At 47.4% G+C, this 21,842-nt stretch overlaps 1 protein-coding gene across 1 annotated transcript in view; it reads left to right on the forward strand.

The window, feature by feature from the left end:
• The window catches only part of IGDCC3 (immunoglobulin superfamily DCC subclass member 3), a 362,029-nt gene that overhangs the window by 87,055 nt on the left and 253,132 nt on the right, over window positions 1-21,842 (forward strand). The window contains exon 2 of the mRNA XM_078683466.1: window positions 5,936-6,241. Coding sequence (XP_078539592.1) covers window positions 5,936-6,241 — 306 coding nt within the window. The remainder of the gene's footprint in view (window positions 1-5,935; window positions 6,242-21,842) is intronic.

Below are 21,842 nucleotides of genomic sequence, written 5' to 3' on the forward strand. Positions count from 1 at the left end.
ACAAGATAACAAGCAAAAACTTGTGGCTCTGAGAAATCTGATTGGTCCGGACATTGCACAAATCATCAAAGAACTGCCTAATGCTGCAACAGCCACCTATGATGAAACCAAAGCTGCACTTGACAGACGCTTTCTCCACAAACGCAATGTGGATTATGAGCGCCACACGTTCAACCTTGCCACGCAGGAGAAAGATGAATGTATGAGTGACTTCATCATGCGCATACGTAGACTCGCACGATACTGCGACTTTGATAACTTTAAAACGGAAGACGCCCTGAGGCTCCGCATCATCGACGGCTGCTCATCTGAAACCTTGCGCCGGAGACTCCTAAAAAAACCATACACATTAGATGAAATCGAGGAACTGACAAGAATCAATGACCAGGCGGAGGACTACGCGAAGCGGATGGGGACACAGAAATCGTTGGATCACAAGGACCATGCTTTGCGCATTCAGGCACACAGGTCCTCCAAGCCCGCCAAGCCCACTTCCAAGTCCCACAGGTCTCAGCCATCACGTCGAAGCTCGCGACACACGAGATCCACAAAAGCATCGCCTACCTGTTATAGATGCGGGCAGGACTACCCACACTCAGGACAGTGCCCAGCCATCGGGCAACGATGCCACCGCTGTGGAAGAGACAATCACTTCGAGATTGCATGCCAAGCCAAGCAACCAAGTCACAGATCATCAACCAAGGGGCATGAGTCACGCCATCACGCCCGAGCCATAAAAGACAAGGGACGCAGGTCCTCCAGCTCGTCCAATTCCAGCGTCCAGTCAGCATACTCGCATCAGTCAAGAGGTCGTTCCGGAAGTAGCCATCGCTCAAGACGTCATGTGACGGACTCCTATCGGTCACGCAGAGACACATCCAGTGAGTCACCATCGCGCACCCCCACATCACAAGACAGTGATGAATACATATGCATGGTAACTACTCCGGAACGTGATGAGTACATATGCATGGTTGCTGACCCGGATCGACTGAAGCGATATCCAAAGCTCGACATCATGATAGGTGACCATCCAGCTAAATTTGTTTTGGACTCTGGAGCATCTTTAAACTACATCTGTGCTTTGGAACATCAATCCATGAAACACAAGCCTAAACTGGAACCAGCTGCTGTCCGTGTCTTCACGTGGATGTCACGCAAGCCACTGCCTTGTCTCGGCCGTTTCCGCACCACTCTCACGTTCAAGGACCGGACAATTGATGCCTACATTCATGTAGTGGAGGGACCAGACCTGGCAGATTGTCTCCTCAGTCTCCCCACAGCAGAAAGACTCAAACTCGTAGAACTCCTCTACATGACGGAGGACACTCCCGACATCGTTGCAAAATTTCCCAACTTATTCAAAGGGCTCGGGAAGCTCAATCACTTCAAAGTAAAGCTTCACATCAACGAGAATGTGACACCTGTTGCCCAACACCACAGGAAGGTGCCATTCCATCTACAAAAGGCCGTTGATGACGAGCTCCAAGATCTCCTTCGAACAGACATCATAGAACGCACGACGGGTCCCACCCCGTGGGTATCGCCAGTTGTAGTAGTTCCAAAATGAGGAGAAGACAACAAGGTCAGGCTGTGCGTTGACATGCGCGCGCCCAACACCGCCATCGAGCGGGAACGCCATCCTGGGCCGCATATCAGTGACATGATCACCAAATTGAATGGCGCCACAGTATTCTCCAAGCTCGACCTTAATAAAGGCTATCACCAGCTGGAGCTCCACGACAAATCAAGATATATCACGACTTTTACCACGCACCAAGGCCTCTTTCACTACAAACGCCTGAACTTTGGCATATCCTCGGCTGCCGAGATCTTCCAGGAAGCCATCAGACGGGTCATCCAAGGCATCCCAAATGCCTTCAACTACAGTGACGATCTGCTGGTATTTGGGAAGGACAGAACAGAACACGACACAGCCCTGGACAGGGTCTGCCATGCACTGATGTCGGCAAACCTAACACTTAATGCCAGCAAGTGTGAATTCCATAAAGACACCTTAAAATTCTACGGACACATCTTCTCGAAGGAGGGCATGAGACCAGACCCTGAGAAAGTGGCAGCCCTGGCCGACACTCAGAAACCCAGAGACGTCACTGACTTACGCTCTTTCCTTGGCATGGCGAGCTACTGCGCGAGGTACATCCGCGACTACGCCACAATCAGCTACCCACTGTGAGAACTCACTCGCCAAGGTCAGCCATTCGACTGGACGGAAGCGTGTCAACATGCATTCTCTGTCATCAAACATGCCGTGGGGTCAGCTATCAATCTGGCGTACTTCGACACGAAGAAGAAAACTGAAATCACCGTGGATGCCAGTCCAGTGGGCCTGGGTGCCATTCTGGCCCAATACCGAGAAGACTCAGACCAACGACACATCATCGCTTATGCAAGTCGCAGTCTGACGGATACAGAAAAAGCATACTCCCAGCCGGAGAAGGAAAGCCTGGCTGTGGTGTGGGCGTGCGAACACTTCCACCTTTTTGTTTATGGCAAACATTTCACGATCATCACGGATCATCAGGCGCTCATTACAATCTTTGGCAACCCCAATGCGAAAATGCCACCACGCATTGAGCGGTGGGACCTGCGTCTCCAAGACTACGTCTTCTCCATCACCCATAAACCTGGGAAAGCTGAAAACCCAGCTGATTTCATGTCACGACACCCACTGGCGGGTGCCCGTTCTGCACTCTCTGTAGCTGACGAATATCTTCACTTTGTTGTTGACGCTGCGTGTCCTCCCACTGTTCCTGTCGAAGCCATCCAGGAGGCGTCCGCACTTGACCCCCTCGTCCAAGCAGTGATGACCCGAATTCGCTCCAACTCCTGGAGGGACGTGAAGCAGTCCTCCTCCGAGTCCGCTCAACTCCGACAAGACTTAGCCGCATTCCAACGAGTGCGTGAAGAACTCTCCATCAGTGACAATGGTCTCCTCTTGAGAGGGGGGAGGATTGTGATTCCTCTCAAATTACGCCAAGGGGTCATCAACCTGGCACATGAAGGACACAGAGGCATCAATGCAACCAAGAAAGCCCTGAGAGAACGAGTCTGGTTCCCCACCCTTGACTACATGGTCGAGACAACCCTGAAAGACTGCGTCACATGCCAAGTAGTCAGCAAGGAAGAACCACCGGCACCGTTACAAATGTCAGAACTGCCAGACGGAGTATGGCAACAGATAGCGGTCGACTTCTTTGGCCCACTACAATCAGGACAGTACATCATTGTTGCCATGGATGAATACTCCCGCTTCCCATTCGCACAACTGATATCATCAACTCGAGCAACGACAGTAATCCCAGTGCTTGATGAGATATTCGCAGCCTGGGGCATCCCACTGCGAGTAAAAACAGACAATGGACCTCCCTTCAACGGTCATGAATTCACGAACTTTGCAACCCACCTAAACTTCAAGCACCAGAAAATCACTCCGCTATGGCCACAGGCAAATGGCATGGTGGAGCGATTTATGGGGACACTAAAAAGAGCAATCCAGCAGGCAGAACTGACTCACCGAGATGTCCAGCAGACATTAAATGAAGTACTCAGAGCGTACCGGAATACGCCGCACAACACCACAGCTCAGTGCCCAGCAACTGTAATGCTAGGAAGGACACCCAGGACAAGACTGCCCATGCTAAATGAAAATCCGCAACAACGGACAGTCACGGTCGATCACAACACCCTTGTGGACATTGATCACACCCGGAAGCATCAAATGAAAACATATGCTGATCAACGCAGACATGCCAAAGACTCCAACATACAAGAAGGAGACTGGGTGATAGTGCGGAGTGATCGGCGATCCAAGGCAGACAGTCGATACCTCGACATTCCCATGCAAGTCACCAAGAAGAAAGGAACCATGGTCACAGCCAAAGCTGACCACAAACAAGTGACAAGAAACATCTCACACTTCAGGAAATGCAACCGACGCGGCGGCCACGACACCGTGCCAAATCCACTCTCAAGTGACTCTTCCAATCAGAGTGACAACAGTGACCCAAGCAATCATAGCCCCACGCGAATGGTGGAAACCACAAATCACCACAGTCCCCACAGCCACAGTCCCATGACGAGACACAGAGAACGACCGCAACGTCTAATCAGGAAACCCCGACGTCTGGTCGAAGAGATATAGAAGAAGTGAGACTCTGCAAAACAGGGGAGATGTAGTGTCGCCCTGCCTGACTTCCTGTGTGAGACAGGACAGGCAGCAGGAAAAGGAAGTGAGTCACAGGGAGGAGTTTAGTCTGTAAGCAAGTGTGAGGCTGGCAGGGAATAAAGTAAGACGTGCATTCCTTACCTCTGCCTCGGTGTGTTATTGCGATGAGCGCCAGCGCTGCGACACCGACCAGGCCTCCAGGGCAGTGTAGCAGTATACAAACAGGGTCAACTTCTATTATCAGAACACATAACAAAACCAATGATTTCAATTCCTATGTAGACCGTGCAGTGCTTAATTTGATCCGGTGGTTTTTGGCGCTCGGCACCGGCACATAATCTTCAGCACCTGTGCTTATAGCGTGAACTTGACCCAAAGGTATTGGAGCCTTTTTCATGAGCACCAGTTAAAGACGCATTCATTTTTTGTAGGCACAGGGAGATTAAGTGATTTGCCCAGAATCACAGGATGTTGAACCTATGCCAAGACTCGAACCTTGTTCCCTAGCTCCAAAGTTGGCAGCTCTGACAATTAGGCCACATCCTCTCTCCACTTGTACGGTTTCTTGGTTAGTAGTTAGTTCTGTAATAGGCGTTGCAAATAGGAGCAATGGGCTGATGATAGCTGCCTCCTGAAGAGAGCCCCGGCACTTATTTTTTCCACAAGTTAACTACTTACGTACAGGCATGGGTTAATAAATGCTGAACAGTGCAAATGCACAGTAACCACACATATGTTGGTTGTGTGTATGAGCTAAGCATATTGTGTATATATGTGCAAGAAAAAACAATGCAGCAATTGGTCCATTAGAGATGAGATATTCCTTGCAGACAATACAAGCCAGTGTGACACTGGCTGAGACTAAATAATAAATGTGTATCTGCTGCCTTCTTTGAAATGTTTTGAGTTCGTATTTGAATGTGTGAAGAGTGGATGTTTCCTAATGTTCCAGAGTTTCAGTGCTGCTTCACAGAAGGTCTGTTTGAGTGTCTCATTTTTCAGAGTTTTCAATTCAGAGTTTTGACATCGCAGCTGTCAAACAGCTTTTGCTTACAATATACAAGAGTGGGCTTTGAGCCGCCTTTTCACCTATTGGCTTTCTAGGACTCTCCTCTTCTGCCATTGGCTTTTTAGACTGTCTTTCACATCTTGCATCTCCCCAGAGATATATTAACTTCTCACTTAAGTTCATTTGGCTGTTTGGATGTATCCTTATGATGCCACACGAGTGATGATACTGAACTGCATGAGGATCTACTTTACAACTATAGCCCTCTCTGCCCACTCCGGTGGGCTCCCTCCTGTGTGTCTCGCACTAATGTGGTAAATCTACATGCGTTAATAACCCTAGGTCTCCTGATCTTGCAGTGCTTGTTGAGACTTCTATTTGATCACTGCTTTTGCTTCTGGAGGTCAAGCACTACTTCATATCTGCTTTTTGCAAGAATTAGCTTGTAGTGCTTATAGTTTATTAGAGAGAAGGTGCTATGGTGTGACGTCACTAAGTGGCCCTTCCTGAAGAGCCAGATTCGTCAGAAGCTACATCTTGTTATGGGCATGGCGCATATTGTCCAATTTGTTGACTCATTTACCTTTCACCTCTTCCCTCTGGTGAGCAAGTTGTATGTTTCGTTAAATGCTGAGATTGTGTTCATGGCTCTTGTAACAGTTCTGATCATGGTGGTGGAGGTCTTCTGTTGTTGAGTCCAGAGGGTTTTCTTATGGTGCTCTCTTCTTCTCCCATAGACTGGAGCTGTTCTGCAGAGTTGGCGTTTGCCGTCGAGCCCAGTGATGATGTGGCGGTCCAAGAACAGCCGCTTCTCTTGCACTGCCTCGTGGAAGGCACCCCTCCTATTGCAATCTCGTGGCGGAGGAATGGCGTGCTGCTGGTGGATGGTGGGCACACTACCATGTTGGCCAATGGCTCGCTGCAGTTGGACCGCTTCCAGAAGATGCTGGACGACGGCTCCTCAGATGAAGGTGAATACGACTGCCTGGCCCAGAACCGCTTTGGCTCTGTGGTGAGCCGCCGGGCCAAGGTCCAAGCAGCAAGTGAGTATAACATGGCCTCATTTCTCAGAATTGTGGTAAAAGTTAACTGATCCGCTTAATGTGCGAAATAGCAGTGAGTTCTCAACAGTAGTTTGAAGTGTTTGTACACACTCTAGGTAAGACACCTATGCACCAGGACCCAGTGCTGCAGAGAACTGGAATGAATACACTATTTCAGATCTTCACTGAGTATTCCATGTGTAGCGGTGAAGTGCATGGAAGTGGTTTGCTTTGCAATGTGTCCTAGATGTAACCCTACTTTAATAATGCATTAATCTATATAAATAATGCAGTGAATAGCTGGGAATGTTCCTTTATGCTGTATGCTTTTTCATGTAGCGGTACAGAGCAGGCATGAGGTGCCTTCAGGGTATTTTGATCACTGATGGGGGCCAACTTCACTGGAGGTTTGGCGGAAACTATCCGTATGTTCGGTGGAAGTACGATCTTAATTGCACCCCTGAACTGGTCGGTAGTTGACTGTTCCCGCTGTCATCATAGTCTATGTATTCTGCATCTCTGCCTTTCCCACTAGTGGAAGCCCCACTCCTTTATGTTGATGGTTGTGGTGTCCATTGAATATAGTCTTTTCTTATCACATAAATGTGTTTCCTAATTGCCTTGATTAATAATCGCAGTGTGTACATCACAGGAAGTGGCATCGATGGTAGTCTTGCAACCTCGTGTGGATATTACATGCTTCAGCTTTTAGAGTTCTCAGTTCAGATCTGTCAACCTAACTATGCTGTTTGCTCTACACTTAAAAGACAGTTTTCGGTCCAAGTACTGACCTTAGTTTAAATCCCTCCACTGTAAGTGGAGTTTCACTCTCAGTCTTTTTAGTTTTGTCTGTTGTATAAATTACTATTATATCAGTTTTAGTCATGTTTAATTTTTATTTGATTTAATTAAACATGTTTGCTTTGTCCTAGCCATGTTGCAATAGATTCTACAATATATTTGCGACTACTGATCAGGATTATCTATCTATCTATCTATCTATCTATCTATCTATCTATCTATCTATCTATCTATCTATCTATCTATCTATCTATCTATCTATCTATCTATCTATCTATCTATCTATCTATCTATCTATCTATCTATCTATCTCTATCTGTCTGTCCGTGTATACACACAGTATATATGCAGATACACTGAGTGTAATATTTATTACCATTGTTGGATCTGGGGTGGAAGCATGACTCAAAAAAATGGTAATAAATAGTATGTTGCATTCTGCAGATCCACACATATGTCTTCTGTCATGGCGTTTTTACATGTTTGTACATTAAGTAATTATGCAAACAAGGATGCAAGGAGCTAAATTTGTGCAGTGAAGTGAAATCGCATGGAGAGGCCTTGTGACTATTAGCAGAGCTGTTTCCTTGTGCAATGTCATTGTCATTCGCAATCTGTGAAGCGGTACACCAGGTTCCTGTCATGCCAACTTCACTATGCTGCTAATAACACCGAATTTGAAATTGAATTGAAATTGAAATAGCATGTATAAAGCACAACTAAAACCTCAAAGATATCCTGGCGCTAATTTGATCTTTGCACTGTAATTATAAATGTGTGACTATGTCTATTAGTGCAGTTGTTAATAGTAACATGTTTTATATACGTATACATAACAAATCTCTATCTCTCTGTATATATCTATCATGTATATGTATATCTATCATGTATATATATATATATATATATATATCTACCGGTGATCAAGGTCTTAGACAGACCGAAACGGGTAGGGATTTCCTTGGTCCTATGTATATATGTATATATTTCTTTTTTACTGACATGTCATCAATGTGTATAAAGGTATCTATATACATGCCATACCAGTAAAAATAAACATGTTTACTTAAAACGTTCTTTTGAGCAACCATGCTATGTGTGTGCACATGTGTATGTGTTTGGTATTATTTGTGTATTGTTGCAATACACGCCCCTCATTCCTTCTTTTTCAAGCATATCAGCTTGCTCATTTTGCCTTTGGGTTTATGGTCTTACAAGATAAGACAATTTACAGGACCCAGCCTTCTTATACCACACATGTATTTCTTCCGTCTAGAATTAGTTCATGGTCCATTGTATCAAGCACTACAGAGATAGAAACAGTTGCAACGCCTAATAGTCTCAACATGGTGTCATGAACCAGTGCTGCCCAAGTACATCATGGCTGGGGTTTAAAACTCAACTCCCAACTACCTTCCCTCTCCCCTCTCGTCACCTATTTCTTTACTTTCTTCTCTTCTTCACACCTCACCTCTCCTCTCATCTTTCTTCATTTTTTATTAAAACTACTTCTACCAGTAATGCCTTGGCATGTCAAACTTATCCATACCGCTAAATGTCTTCATACAACAAGTCTGCCATCAGCAACACTCAAATTTGCTATACTCTGATATCATCAAATCCCTCTGGCTTCACCGTGTACCTTGCTCATTACACGCACATACAACTAATGCTGTTCCATATGGTCAGGTATTGCCGAGTCCCCTCCCCATTATTGATATTCCTTCCCAATCATGACCCCATGGGTACACCAACCCCCTCCACTCTCCCCTGAGGCATAGATGGACATCAACACAGTTGTCTTGGGTAAGAGGAGATCTCCGTCACGTAGACGGCCCCTGCTGGAATGCGATGTGGAGCGGCGAGGGAGAAGACCGTCCCATCCGCTCTACAGCCCCTTTTATCGTGCCCCCGAGAAACCGGCAGGATCCAGATTGAACCCGCCTCCCCATGCCCATACCTCTAATCAGTTGCGAAGGTCGGGCGGGTGCCGGACGTGTCACCATGCGCCTTCACCAGCCCCTCTATGGCGTTGGGGACTGGCACAACCGCCATAGGTGCAGCGTACCAGAGACCCGGTTGGCACCTTAGCATTTACCTTTTATGTTCTAGTTTCTTTTTTTTTTTTTTTATCATAAATCTAAATACAATTTTCTACAATAAAAAATTCTGACCGGCAATCCTCCACAATTCACCACATGGCTGCTGAAAGTATTTTCTGCACATATTTTCAATCACTTTCTGCACACATGCCAAATTTTAATATATAAGAACCCTGGGTTCTGATGTGCAGCTTTAGAGGAGGGGGTTCACATACAATGCTTCTTTTTCTGGTCCTTCTTGTGCTCGCAGCTGTTAAATGGACAACCCGGCATGAATCTTAAACTGTTACAAAGTATGGGCATGCAAGACCCATTGCAAGATCATTGACTGAGCCGCTGACTCAGCATGAATACAAAATTATCTTGACATACGAGTTATGTAAACTCCTCTTCACATACAAGCAATTCTGTGGTGGGTGCAGTTTGTCACTGTTGCAGTGTTTTTAGTGGTGTCACTGCTAATCCCAAATCATTTTTACTTCGAAATTAGGGTGGATGATGTAATTTAAGATCGATCCAAATGTCTTCCACCGAAAGGTATTGGCTCATTATTTCAGCGTTGTGGACATTAGTTTACCAGGTGTCTGGCTGCTGTAAAGAATGCCAGAGGGATGTATGACGTTACTCCGCATACCGTTACAACTACCTACCATTACAACGCGACCATTACAACGCATACCATTACAACGCATAGCGCTTTGGGGTGCTGGATAGTGGTAAGTATAATTTACTATTCTAACTCCAGTCCCCGTGGACCCTAGGGAAGGTGTTGGATAGTAAATTATACCATTCCCTATCCTATAGCGCCCCCCAGCGCAATGCGTTGTAATGGTATGCGTTATAAAAGTCGCGTTGTAATGGTAGTGCGGAGTAACGAATGCGTTGTAACAGGTGCATACCATGCCAGAGTACTCGTGCTTGGTAATGGCAGGAGGGCCTCGCAGTGGAAATTCAATCTTTCCTTAGCATTCATTATCTTTGTTTGAATCGCTGTGGCTACCTCGATTATTTATTGGTTATGTGCCCGAGTGACCGAAAGTTGTGAACTCTTGCAAGCTACCTTTCATGGGGCCAGAAACTGCCTTGGGTATATAAACAGGACCACTGGAATTATGCGGCAAGAGGGGACCAATTTATGTAGCGGGATTTACTAAATGATGCAGCTAGAAAAGGCAAAATGTGTAGCATCCTGCTGCACATTATTTGATAGCATTACCTAATTATATTGTTATTTTTACACAAGTGAACACTATTGGGGAAAAGGTTTCACCTCATTAGCACCAGTCTGACTCCCAAATACAGCAATTACCAGCAGAAAGGTGACCAGTCAACTTTTTACGAAAGTCCTTCCAATGCGCAGCAACACATATTGCTGGTTTGTTAGTAACTTTTGGTCCGTTTGAGTGACAATTTTTTTTTTCTTAAAATTTGGAGATTATACAGCAGATGTTTTAAGTGGCAAATGCGGCAAGTCTACAATTATGCAGGAAATGCCACAGCTGCAAAATCGCATAATTCTAGTTGCTCCTTCTATAAGCCTGTACCCAAAGCTTTAGCGCTTTTTTAGGTCTCGCACTGCGAACCGATCGCGAAGCGATCGTCGCTGCGAGACTCTATTGTAATCATTTCTGCTTAGAAGGAGTCAAGGGAGACAGGAGACAAGTGATGTGCACGCGCAACCTTGCGGAATCAGATCAGGTCGCGCGCGCCTCACAATCTCCTGTCTTCCTTGGCTCCTTGTAAGCAGACATGCACACACGCACACACACACACACACACACAGAACCTCCCCCCGCCTCGCGCGCACACATGCACACACACACGCATGTACACACACATACATACATAGAGAAACCCCACTCCCCTCCCCCCTCCCACCTCGTGGGCCTCGATATCTTCAGAATGCCCCCCAGAGTCCTCGCTGCTCAGCAAAGGAAGAAGGCCCCCACTCACCGGTACTCATCTCCAGCTCTCCAGGCGGGGCACTTTGCAGGCGGCGGCAGTCTCTTCCTTCAGTGAGGGTCTCTCTCACCTCACAGGAGCCCCGCTAGCACCGGCCGTCCTTCTCCTCCTGCCAACACGTCCCAGTGCTGGGTAGGCTCCCGCCTGGGCTTCCGGTGTGTCTTGTCGTCCTGCCCCCGGCCTGCCTGACTTCCGCCCGGGATTGTGCACGCCACGCTAGCCCGAGGCGGGCTGAGATTGGGGGAGAAGCGGCGCAGAGCGATGGCTTTTCAAGGGGTTTTTGTATTATTATTAATATTTTGTTTAAGTGAGAACAGATGTGCCTTATCTGCGTTCCTCTTCATCTGGGGCTGGGGAGGTGGGCGGACCTTGCCAGGAAACCCAACCTCTTAAAACTTACTGCAAACCTTTCAGAAAACACTGGAAATAGTGAGGCTGGCCTCGGGAAAACAGGAGATCTGCATGTGGACCCCCTGGCGAGCTATTGTAGGGGGATGAGGGGGGCAGCAGGAGGGTCCCCACCCTCCAACGACCCTGACCTTCCAGAGACTCCAGTCAGGGAGTGGGAAACGCGCGGAGGGTCACCGTGACATTGGGGGCCCGGGACAGGGGCCCTTTGTGGGCCCCCGTCTTCCGTTTTGGGGCGCGCCTAGAAACAGGCGACCCCCGATTGGTGAAATCGCAAGTGGGTGCGAGGCACTCGGCCCTGACAGTGGTCTTGCTGTAAAATGTGAACATTTTCGTCACAGGCCTCGATATGGTTTGGTGTTTGAGCCCCGCCCCTGATCCGGTGTCAGAGTCTGGAGAGACTAGTTCAATCTGGACCATCGTGCCCAGCTCTGATAGATGCATTTTATATTGTATGCAGGTTGCTGGACTACGTCATTATTGATTCTAGTTCAGGAAAGCATATTTAATGACTTGTTTGTTTTACGTGTCTGTTGTATATACGCAGCTGCAGTAATCTGAGTTCAGGTTAATAGACCACATCAGCAGTATTTGTCTGTCGGCTGGTCACATCTGCGGCATACATTTACACAATGGTACACGCCATCTGCTTTGTTTGTTTCCAAGTGTCTGCGCCATATCTAGGGTATTCTTGTTCAGGTTCAAAAGCTGCCTCCCGAGTGTTTTGTTCAGGTTCATCTGCCATGTCAGCTGTCCGGCTTGGTAGGCCACATCTGGGTTATCCGTGTCCAGGTTTTACTGGTAGAGTTGGTAGCCCACACCTATAATATTTGTATCCAGGTTTTTTGCCTATATCTGAAGAATTTGTGTCCAGGTTAGTAGCTCACATCTGGAGTGTTTTTTGCAGGATGTTTTCTTATATCGGAAGAGTTTGTGTCAAATGGAGTATTTTTTGCAGGTTAGTAGCTCACATCTGGAGATTATTTTCCAGGTTAGTAGCTCACATCTAGAATATTTTTATCCAGGTTGTTTGCCTGTATCTGAAGAATTTGTGTCTGGTTTAGTAGATCACATCTGGAGTATTTTTTGCAGGTTAGTAACTCACATCTGGAGTATTTTTTCCAGGTTAGTAGCTTACATCTGGAGTTTTTTTTCCTCGTTCGTAGCTAACATCTGGAGTATTTAAGTCCAGATAAATGCATACATCTGATATATTTAATCTATGCCGTAAAATTGCAATATCACAGTTTTTGTGTAAATCACGAGTCGGTGTAGTTAAAGAATAATATGCATAAACTGCAAATCTGTGGCTCGAACCAAAGCATACTTCACTTTAACTTCTATCTGCCTCCATGTAGAAGGTGAAACTGTTTCAGCACAACAAAAACCATAGTGTATTTTATGTGTTAACTCGCCTCTTCCTATTAGGCGCGATTTTCAGTGACTTCTAGTTTTTCATCCAACAAAATGGTAGAACTTTTACATGTGCTTGTACGTACCTTTAATGCTAGAAGTCCCAGCCTGCTTAAAGTTGTTGACTGTAAAATCTAGACTAGCTAAAATTTACCCCATGGCAACTCCTTTTTCAGATAGAATTGTTGCCCTCCAAACATATGGTGCAAATTCCTCTTAGAACCAATCAAGTGAAATTCAAACGGGAAGATGTCTCAATGACTCTCGCCACTCTCTCCTCTCGCGTGCCACGCTCTCCCCTCTCGTGCGCCACGCTCTCCCCTCTCGCACGACACACTCTCCCCTGCCACCCTCTCGCGCGCCATTCTGTCGCCACATTCAACAACAGCTGGTTCAAATATGTTCTCTCAATGTTTCAAGCTTTATTACAAATGTCACAAAAAGATCTTAATATTTCACTTCTGTTCTTGGATTTTCGTCATAATAAAATAGACTCAACATAATAATTGCCATTATAAATTACTATAACTTTGATTTAAGTATTAATTATTAAAAAAATTAAAAGCCTTTATTTGTAATATCAATACATCTAAGTCACGTAAATACAACACATATTGCATTACAAATGCTACATGTGTCACATTTGCGAAAGTTACAACTATTGACATTGTAAATGACAAAGCTATTAATTTCACTATTTTCAAAACCAACACAAATAAAAAAAATTGTCATTTACAATACCAATAACTCAAACTTTCCTAATGCGAGACCTATTGCATTGCAAATGCTTGTTTTATTTACCACCTTATTCCTGAAGAGTGCTCCACTCCTGTCTCTTTTTCCCTGCTCACCCAGGACTTAGTTTAGATGGTGAGGGAAGAGGATATTTTATGGTGAGATAGTGTTGATTAATTCTTGCATGGTCGTGGATGTGTAATTTTGTGTAGCCTGGGTGGAACATTGTTATTCGGAACCATGTTACCTTTAAATGTAGTCATTTGTGTAGATTGAGGTTGAGTATTTTGAAATCTTTCCACAGATCTGAGGTGGGGGTGGGAGGAATGAGGAGAGTGGCTTGGGTGCCATGTCATTTTGCTCTTGCTGTTTGCTCATTGGTAAAGCGTGCACCAAGAAGGTGGGAGGGATGGTTTGCATACATGGATAGAAGGTTTTTATAGTTACCCTGGTGCAAGATGTTGGATTGGACATTCTCCCACAATGGTTGGATATAATTGGCAGTAGCATAAACACGTTGCTTTAACCCATCAGGTTCTCCTTAATTTTTTTTAAAGATGCTACTAATGTTAATTTAATTTCGATCTATGTAAATTTCACTTCCGAAATTCCGAATGGCCCTCAAGATCTGGCTGTTCGAATAAGCCTCTCAGACCTGCAATGCCTGGAAACTCAATCGTGTGATTAGCTACACCTTATAAAGCCCGATTGGTTGATAGACGTGTAGTAATAGTGATCTCACATGTTTTTCCTAAAGGGTGTCTGGTCACTGCTTCCACTGCTAATCTGAGATCGTCAGTACTAGCAGTTGTAGTGCTTCTGGCTCAGCTCTGCTTCCTGAGCCTCCATGTTTGAGGCAAAGAAGTAACTGCCTCTTCAAAGCGAAACCCCTCGTCCTCCAGGCGGCTCGGGGTCCGAGGGCTGCACTGAGGCATCCTCCGTCCACCCGGCTCTGTAGCAGCCCAAAGGGAGCAGCACGAGGACAGTGAGTGGGCACACACATGTTCTGAAGATGCAGAGTTTCTCTTCAGACCTGCCTTAGAAACATATGGCCTTTGGCAACACATCTGGAAGGGCATGCTGCGAAAGAAATCATTTGCTCCCATTTTAAACAAATACTCCCCCGACCTCACGCCCTGCTGGGAGAGGGTCAAATGTACATAGTCTCTGCAATGCCTGGCGGGTATGAAAATATTTTCAAGAACTGTACTTGCCTCCCGGTCAAGCCCTCATCCCCAGAGCTGCAGTATCTGTGAGTACCTAATTGTAAAGATAATATATCCAAAAGGACCTCATCCTTAGGCTGCAGCATGTGTAGGTAGGTAGGGGGGGTTTAACAGATCAGAACACCTACCGTGAGGGCAACGGTTTGCAGCGCACATTCCTTACCGCGAGGGCAGCGGCTTGGCTTCCGCAGTCCTTTCCGCCGCCGTGAGGGAAACGGCCAAGGACCACAACTCCCAGGTGCCCCTGGGGTCACGACGCACCTCTGACGCCACCGCCTGCGCCCGGAGGCGCTTGAAAGCGGGGGAGCGACGAGTGTCTTGTGGGGGGTTTAACAGATCAGAACACCTACCGTGAGGGCAACGGTTTGCAGCGCACATTCCTTACCGCGAGGGCAGCGGCTTGGCTCCCGCAGTCCTTTCCGCCGCCGTGAGGGAAACGGCCAAGGACCACAACTCCCAGGTGCCCCTGGGGTCACGACGCACCTCTGACGCCACCGCCTGCGCCTGGAGGCGCTTGAAAGCGGGGGAGCGACGAGTGTCTTGTGGGGGGTTTAACAGATCAGAACACCTACCGTGAGGGCAACGGTTTGCAGCGCACATTCCTTACCGCGAGGGCAGCGGCTTGGCTCCCGCAGTCCTTTCCGCCGCCGTGAGGGAAACGGCCAAGGACCACAACTCCCAGGTGCCCCTGGGGTCACGACGCACCTCTGACGCCACCGCCTGCGCCCGGAGGCGCTTGAAAGCGGGGGAGCGACGAGTGTCTTGTGGGGGGTTTAACAGATCAGAACACCTACCGTCAGGGCAACGGTTTGCAGCGCACATTCCTTACCGCGAGGGCAGCGGCTTGGCTCCCGCAGTCCTTTCCGCCGCCGTGAGGGAAACGGCCAAGGACCACAACTCCCAGGTGCCCCTGGGGTCACGACGCACCTCTGACGCCACCGCCTGCGCCCGGAGGCGCTTGAAAGCGGGGGAGCGACGAGTGTCTTGTGGGGGGTTTAACAGATCAGAACACCTACCGTGAGGGCAACGGTTTGCAGCGCACATTCCTTACCGCGAGGGCAGCGGCTTGGCTCCCGCAGTCCTTTCCGCCGCCGTGAGGGAAACGGCCAAGGACCACAACTCCCAGGTGCCCCTGGGGTCACGACGCACCTCTGACGCCACCGCCTGCGCCCGGAGGCGCTTGAAAGCGGGGGAGCGACGAGTGTCTTGTGGGGGGTTTAACAGATCAGAACACCTACCGTGAGGGCAACGGTTTGCAGCGCACATTCCTTACCGCGAGGGCAGCGGCTTGGCTCCCGCAGTCCTTTCCGCCGCCGTGAGGGAAACGGCCAAGGACCACAACTCCCAGGTGCCCCTGGGGTCACGACGCACCTCTGACGCCACTGCCTGCGCCCGGAGGCGCTTGAAAGCGGGGGAGCGACGAGTGTCTTGTGGGGGGTTTAACAGATCAGAACACCTACTGTGAGGGCAACGGTTTGCAGCGCACATTCCTTACCGCGAGGGCAGCGGCTTGGCTCCCGCAGTCCTTACCGCCGCCGTGAGGGAAACGGCCAAGGACCACAACTCCCAGGTGCCCCTGGGGTCACGACGCACCTCTGACGCCACCGCCTGCGCCCGGAGGCGCTTGAAAGCAGAGGAGCTTATCCCGCATCGCGGGACGCGCGCGGGCAGCGCCGGGAGAAGCCCGGGACAAGGGCGGGCCCTCTGTGGCCCTCAGAGGACCTGAGGAGGACGGGACGGGCCCCCCCACTTGGCCCCACCACAGAAGCAGGTACAGAAAACAACTAACCCATTTGCTTCCTATTGTCATTTGTCCCTGACCCGTTCAGTGTCTATTCTGGAGTTCTTGCAGTCCTAACAATATGTCTATCTGGGAGGACCTGAACGCCCTGTGTGGCACAAACTATGCCCCTAACATATCAACTCCGCCCATATCTGGCAGAATTACTGACCTTATAAACCTCACTCCCCAGGAACCACCTTTAGTGCCTGAAATGATTGCCACTCAAGCCAATACGCTGCCCCAGGCCCTAATCACCAAAAGGAACATTGAGGAGATCCCAGCTAATGTTGATCAAATGTCCTGTAGTCCCTCATCACCCCCCGCTATTTCAACTGTCTCAACGCCACAGAAGGTGGGGGCCACATCAAATGACTCCCCCTTTCAATCGACCCTACTGGCCCACATTGAACGATTGCTGAACGCGGCCCTATCACCCCTGGTCACAAAAATTCAGGATCTGGGAGAAAGGTTGTCCAGCGTGGAAAAAATAGTACAAAGGATTAATCCATCAATTGTAAACACTGCTTATACGCCCTCCACCAACCATGAGAAACCTAAGTCTACAGAACACAGAAAAGCACAACCAACTAATTCATCTACTAGCAAACCCATCCCAAAAAGTTGTAACACTACTTCTAAACCGACTTATGTCTCTTTAATAGCACCTAGGATTCCTCATGAAAGAAGGCATCGAATTAACCTACCCCCTGAAGCTGCCCCCTATGTGACTGTTCTCTCTGGGGTGCCAAAGCTTATACAGGGCAAATTTGAAACAAACCAGGACCTGTTGAACAAAGCCATCTTCTGGCTCAATAACAATAGACCGCTGCCACCTGACCTAGATGGCGAAATTGTGAGCGTCAGGAGAGTGGGATGGTTGGGTACGTTGCCCAAAAACTGTCCGGGAGATCTGATTTTAATTAAATTCAAACACAGGAACATTGTCCCCTATCTAAGATCCTCTCAGCCCAAAACTGGAGATGGCCCGATTTGTATCTGTGACTTGTTTGACTTTTATCCTGGCCCCAGAGTATTTGCTATCAGAAACCGTTATTGATCTATCTTGTGTAAATCGGAATTGTGCAATAATGTTTTATGATGTTCCATTTTTTCTTCTTCTTCTTTTCTTCTTCAGAGAAATCGTTATCGATTTTATTTTTATTTAGGTTTTTATAGAAATGTGCAACAATGTATTATGATGTTGCCTTTTCCTGGATTATTTGGAAATGTATTGTGATTATTGTTGGTATATTTTTAAATAACTGTATACTTTTATGATTTCTTCTGAGAAACCGAAATAAAGTTATTTGAACCAAACCGTGTAGGTACGTCATCCAAGAGCTACATAACCTTTGACAACCTCGCCCCGTGGCTGAAGTTACTGTTGGTACTTTCATTAGAGCTGCTCAATCCATGGGTACCCTTTGGTTCTGTGGCTGCAGTATCTGTATACCTATTTTTTTCTCTTTTTTTTCTAGAGTTTTATATACGCAAACTAGACCCGCGACATCGAGTATCAGAGGTCTTTACACGAGCATCAGTTGCGCTACAGACGGACACATTGTATTTTTGTTAGGCACGGGGAGATTAAGTGATTTGCCCAGAATCACGGGATGTTGAGCGTCGTTGCCGAGCCTCGAACCCAGTTCCCCAGCTTCGAGGTCGACTGCTCCAGCCCTAAGGCTATATCCTCTCCCATCTTCTAAAGATAATATATAGGTAGGGGCCTCATCCTAAGGCTGCAGCATTTGTAAGTTCTTCTCCCCAGAGCCAATAACACATGACTGACTGCCCCGTGTCTAAAGTAACTGTTGACACTTTCCACTAGAGTAGTGTAATCGTTGGGTATCAGTGAGCATCTCATCCACAGAGCTGTGAGTACCTTGCCCATGACTGCAAGGCCCAAGGTTCCAGTATCCATTAATACCTAATTGTAGAGCTACAGTACCTCATCCGAGTGCAGCAGCCTGTGAGGGTACTTCATCCAAGAGCTCCAAATTTTTTCCTACATCCACCCAGGACAGAGGTATCTGAGAGTACTTCAACCTATTCCTTTAGCATCTGACAAATTGTCGCCTAAGGGAGCTTCAGAATCTTTGAGTACCTCTTCCAAGAACTCCAGTATCTGAGGGTACTTCATCTTAGAGCTGCACAGTCTGAGTACCTCACCCTAATGCTGCAGTGTCTGTGGACATATCATGAGTACTTTATCCAAGGGTTGTGTTTTCCAAGAGTAGCTAAACGTAGAGCTGCAGTACCGGTGAATCCCTCATTGTTATGCTGCATCGAGAGTGGGTGGCTTATCCTAAAACTGTAGTTTGTATGAACAACTTACACTAGGACTGAATTATCTCTGAATATACCCCAGGACTGTAGTATCTTCTATTGCCTTGTTTCTTTCCTGGGATGATATACGGTCCTGTTACCATTACGTACGATTGACAGTGCAATCGATTTTACACGAGTCCAACTGTGACTTGGTCAGCCGGTATGAGTTGCCCATGCTGGCCTGGGTGTCCAGAAAGAATGTTCAAAAAATTGGTGCAGTGACCGAGTGTTGAATACCCTGATGAATCTGCCGAAATGTTTGGGGCAGTGAAACATGTCGGTATCAGGTACTGGTAGGCGATATTAAACTACCAACCTTTGTTTTAACTCTTCAGCTCACATTGAATCTAAGAATAAAGTTATTGAGTGGGTGTGGCTGTCGATTTTATGTCACTCTGTCTGTTATGAGTTAATGTTGTGATACTCTTTATTTTGCACCTGCACTTGCATTTCAGTTTATGTGTTGCATTCATTTTGTTTTTCGTTTGGATTGAAAGGCAACCGATGATGAGAAAGGGGCTTTGAGTTGGTAACATCTGCCAACATCCCCGAGGGTTGTTCGCCCGTGAGGTGCCTTTCTCTCCACCACACATTTTTTCCTTGTTAGGTTTATGCACATGTGGTGAAGTGTGGAATGATGTACTGCCAGTAAAGAAGGCAGACGTCCTTTGGACATTACTCTGGACACTGGTTGTATTGAGGCCTTAGTATTAAATTTTTTGGAACAATAGATTAAGTGGGGAGAATTAGACATTAGAGGATTGACCACACTGCGACAGATAGCAGGGGTCCACTTCGGGATGTTAAAAATAAAATCCGAAGTGATGTTTTCTCATGTCTGCGAAATGTATTAATCACCCCAGGTATAGGGATCTTGTTGTTGTTTGACTGTTTTGAGTGGAGGGCGATCCCTTATATACCTTTCCAGATCCCTCTTGGCTCCTTTGTGTTATTGTTTGTTTCTTTCAGCACCATGAGTACCTGTTCATATGACGGTAGAACCTATGATCTGTGATTCCTCCTGAGACTGCTCTGTCTCATAGCTCTTCATCCAACAGTTACAGTATCAGTGCATACATCATCCGAGTGAGTTACAGTATCAATGCATGCGCTATCCGCGCAAGTTACAGTATCAGTGCATGCACCATCCGCGCGAGTTACAGTATTAGTGCATGCGCCATCTACGCGAGTTACAGTATCAGTGCATGCACCATCCGCACGAGTTACAGTATTAGTGCATGCGCCATCTACGCGAGTTACAGTATCAGTGCATGCGCCATCCGCGTGAGTAACAGTATCAGTGGATGTGCCATCCGCATGAGTTACAGTATCAGTGCATGCGCCATCCGCGTAAGTTACAGTATCAGTGCATGCGCCGTCCATGTGAGTTACAGTATCAGTGCCTGCCCATCCGCGGGAGTTACAGTATCGGTGCATGCACTAGCCACGTGAGTTACAGTATTAGTGCATGCGCCATCTACGCGAGTTACAGTATCAGTGCATGCGCCATCCGCGCGAGTTACAGTATTAGTGCATGCGCCATCTACGCGAGTTACAGTATCAGTGCATGCGCCATCCGCGTGAGTAACAGTATCAGTGGATGTGCCATCCGCATGAGTTACAGTATCAGTGCATGCGCCATCCGCGTAAGTTACAGTATCAGTGCATGCGCCGTCCATGTGAGTTACAGTATCAGTGCCTGCCCATCCGCGGGAGTTACAGTATCGGTGCATGCACTAGCCACGTGAGTTACAGTATCAGTGCATGCACCGTCCATGTGAGTTACAGTATCAGTGCATGCGCCATCCACGTGAGTTACAGTATCAGTGCACGCGCCAGCTGCGTGAGTTACAGTATCAATGCATGCACCATCCGCGCAAGTTACAGTATCATTGCATGCACCATCCGCGTGAGTTACAGTATCAGTGCATGCACCATCCGCACAAGCTACAGTATCAGTGCATGCGCCATCCGCATGAGTTACAGTATCAGTGCATGCACCGTCCGCGTGAGTTACAGTATCAGTGCATGCATCATCCACGCGAGTTACAGTATCAGTGCATGTTCCATCTGCGTGAGTTACAGTATCATTAAATGCACCATCCGCGTGAGTTACAGTATCAGTGAATGCACCATCCGCGTGAGTTACAGTATCAGTGCATGCACCGTCTGCGTGAGTTACAGTATCAGTGAATGCACCGTCCGCGTGAGTTACAGTATTAGTGCATGCACAATCCGCACGAGTTACAGTATCAGTGCATGCGCCATCCGCGTGAGTTACAGTATCAGTGCATGCGCCATCCGCGTGAGTTACAGTATCAGTGCATGCGCCATCCGCGTGAGTTACAGTATCAGTGAATGCACCGTCCGCGTGAGCTATAGTATCAGTTTGTGAGTTACAGTATCAGTGCATGCCCATCCGCGAGAGTTACAGTATCAGTGCATGCACCAGCCACGTGAGTTACGGTATCAGTGCATGCACCGTCCACGTGAGTTATAGTATCAGTGCATGCACCATCCGCGTGAGTTACAGTATCAGTGCATGCGCCATCCGCGTGAGTTACAGTATCAGTGAATACACCGTCCGCGAGGATCGCGTGGGAGACACAGTAAACATGGCGGTGATACTTTAATTACGTCCATGGTAGGATAGTAGCATCAATGGTTCGGACTGTGTCATCTGAACATAGTCCTTTCCCTGGTCGTGCTATTCATAAATATCCTGCTGACTTTATTAATGTATTTAAACTTGTGTTGGATGCAACGATAAACTAACTGCAAACCCCAAAGATTGTAAAGGCGCCGCAAGGAGTCCTGGGATCGGAGGCTGAAGGAGTAAACCC

This window comes from Lissotriton helveticus, chromosome 3_1 (assembly GCF_964261635.1).
Source record: "Lissotriton helveticus chromosome 3_1, aLisHel1.1, whole genome shotgun sequence".
NCBI classification, from domain to species: Eukaryota; Metazoa; Chordata; class Amphibia; order Caudata; family Salamandridae; genus Lissotriton; species Lissotriton helveticus.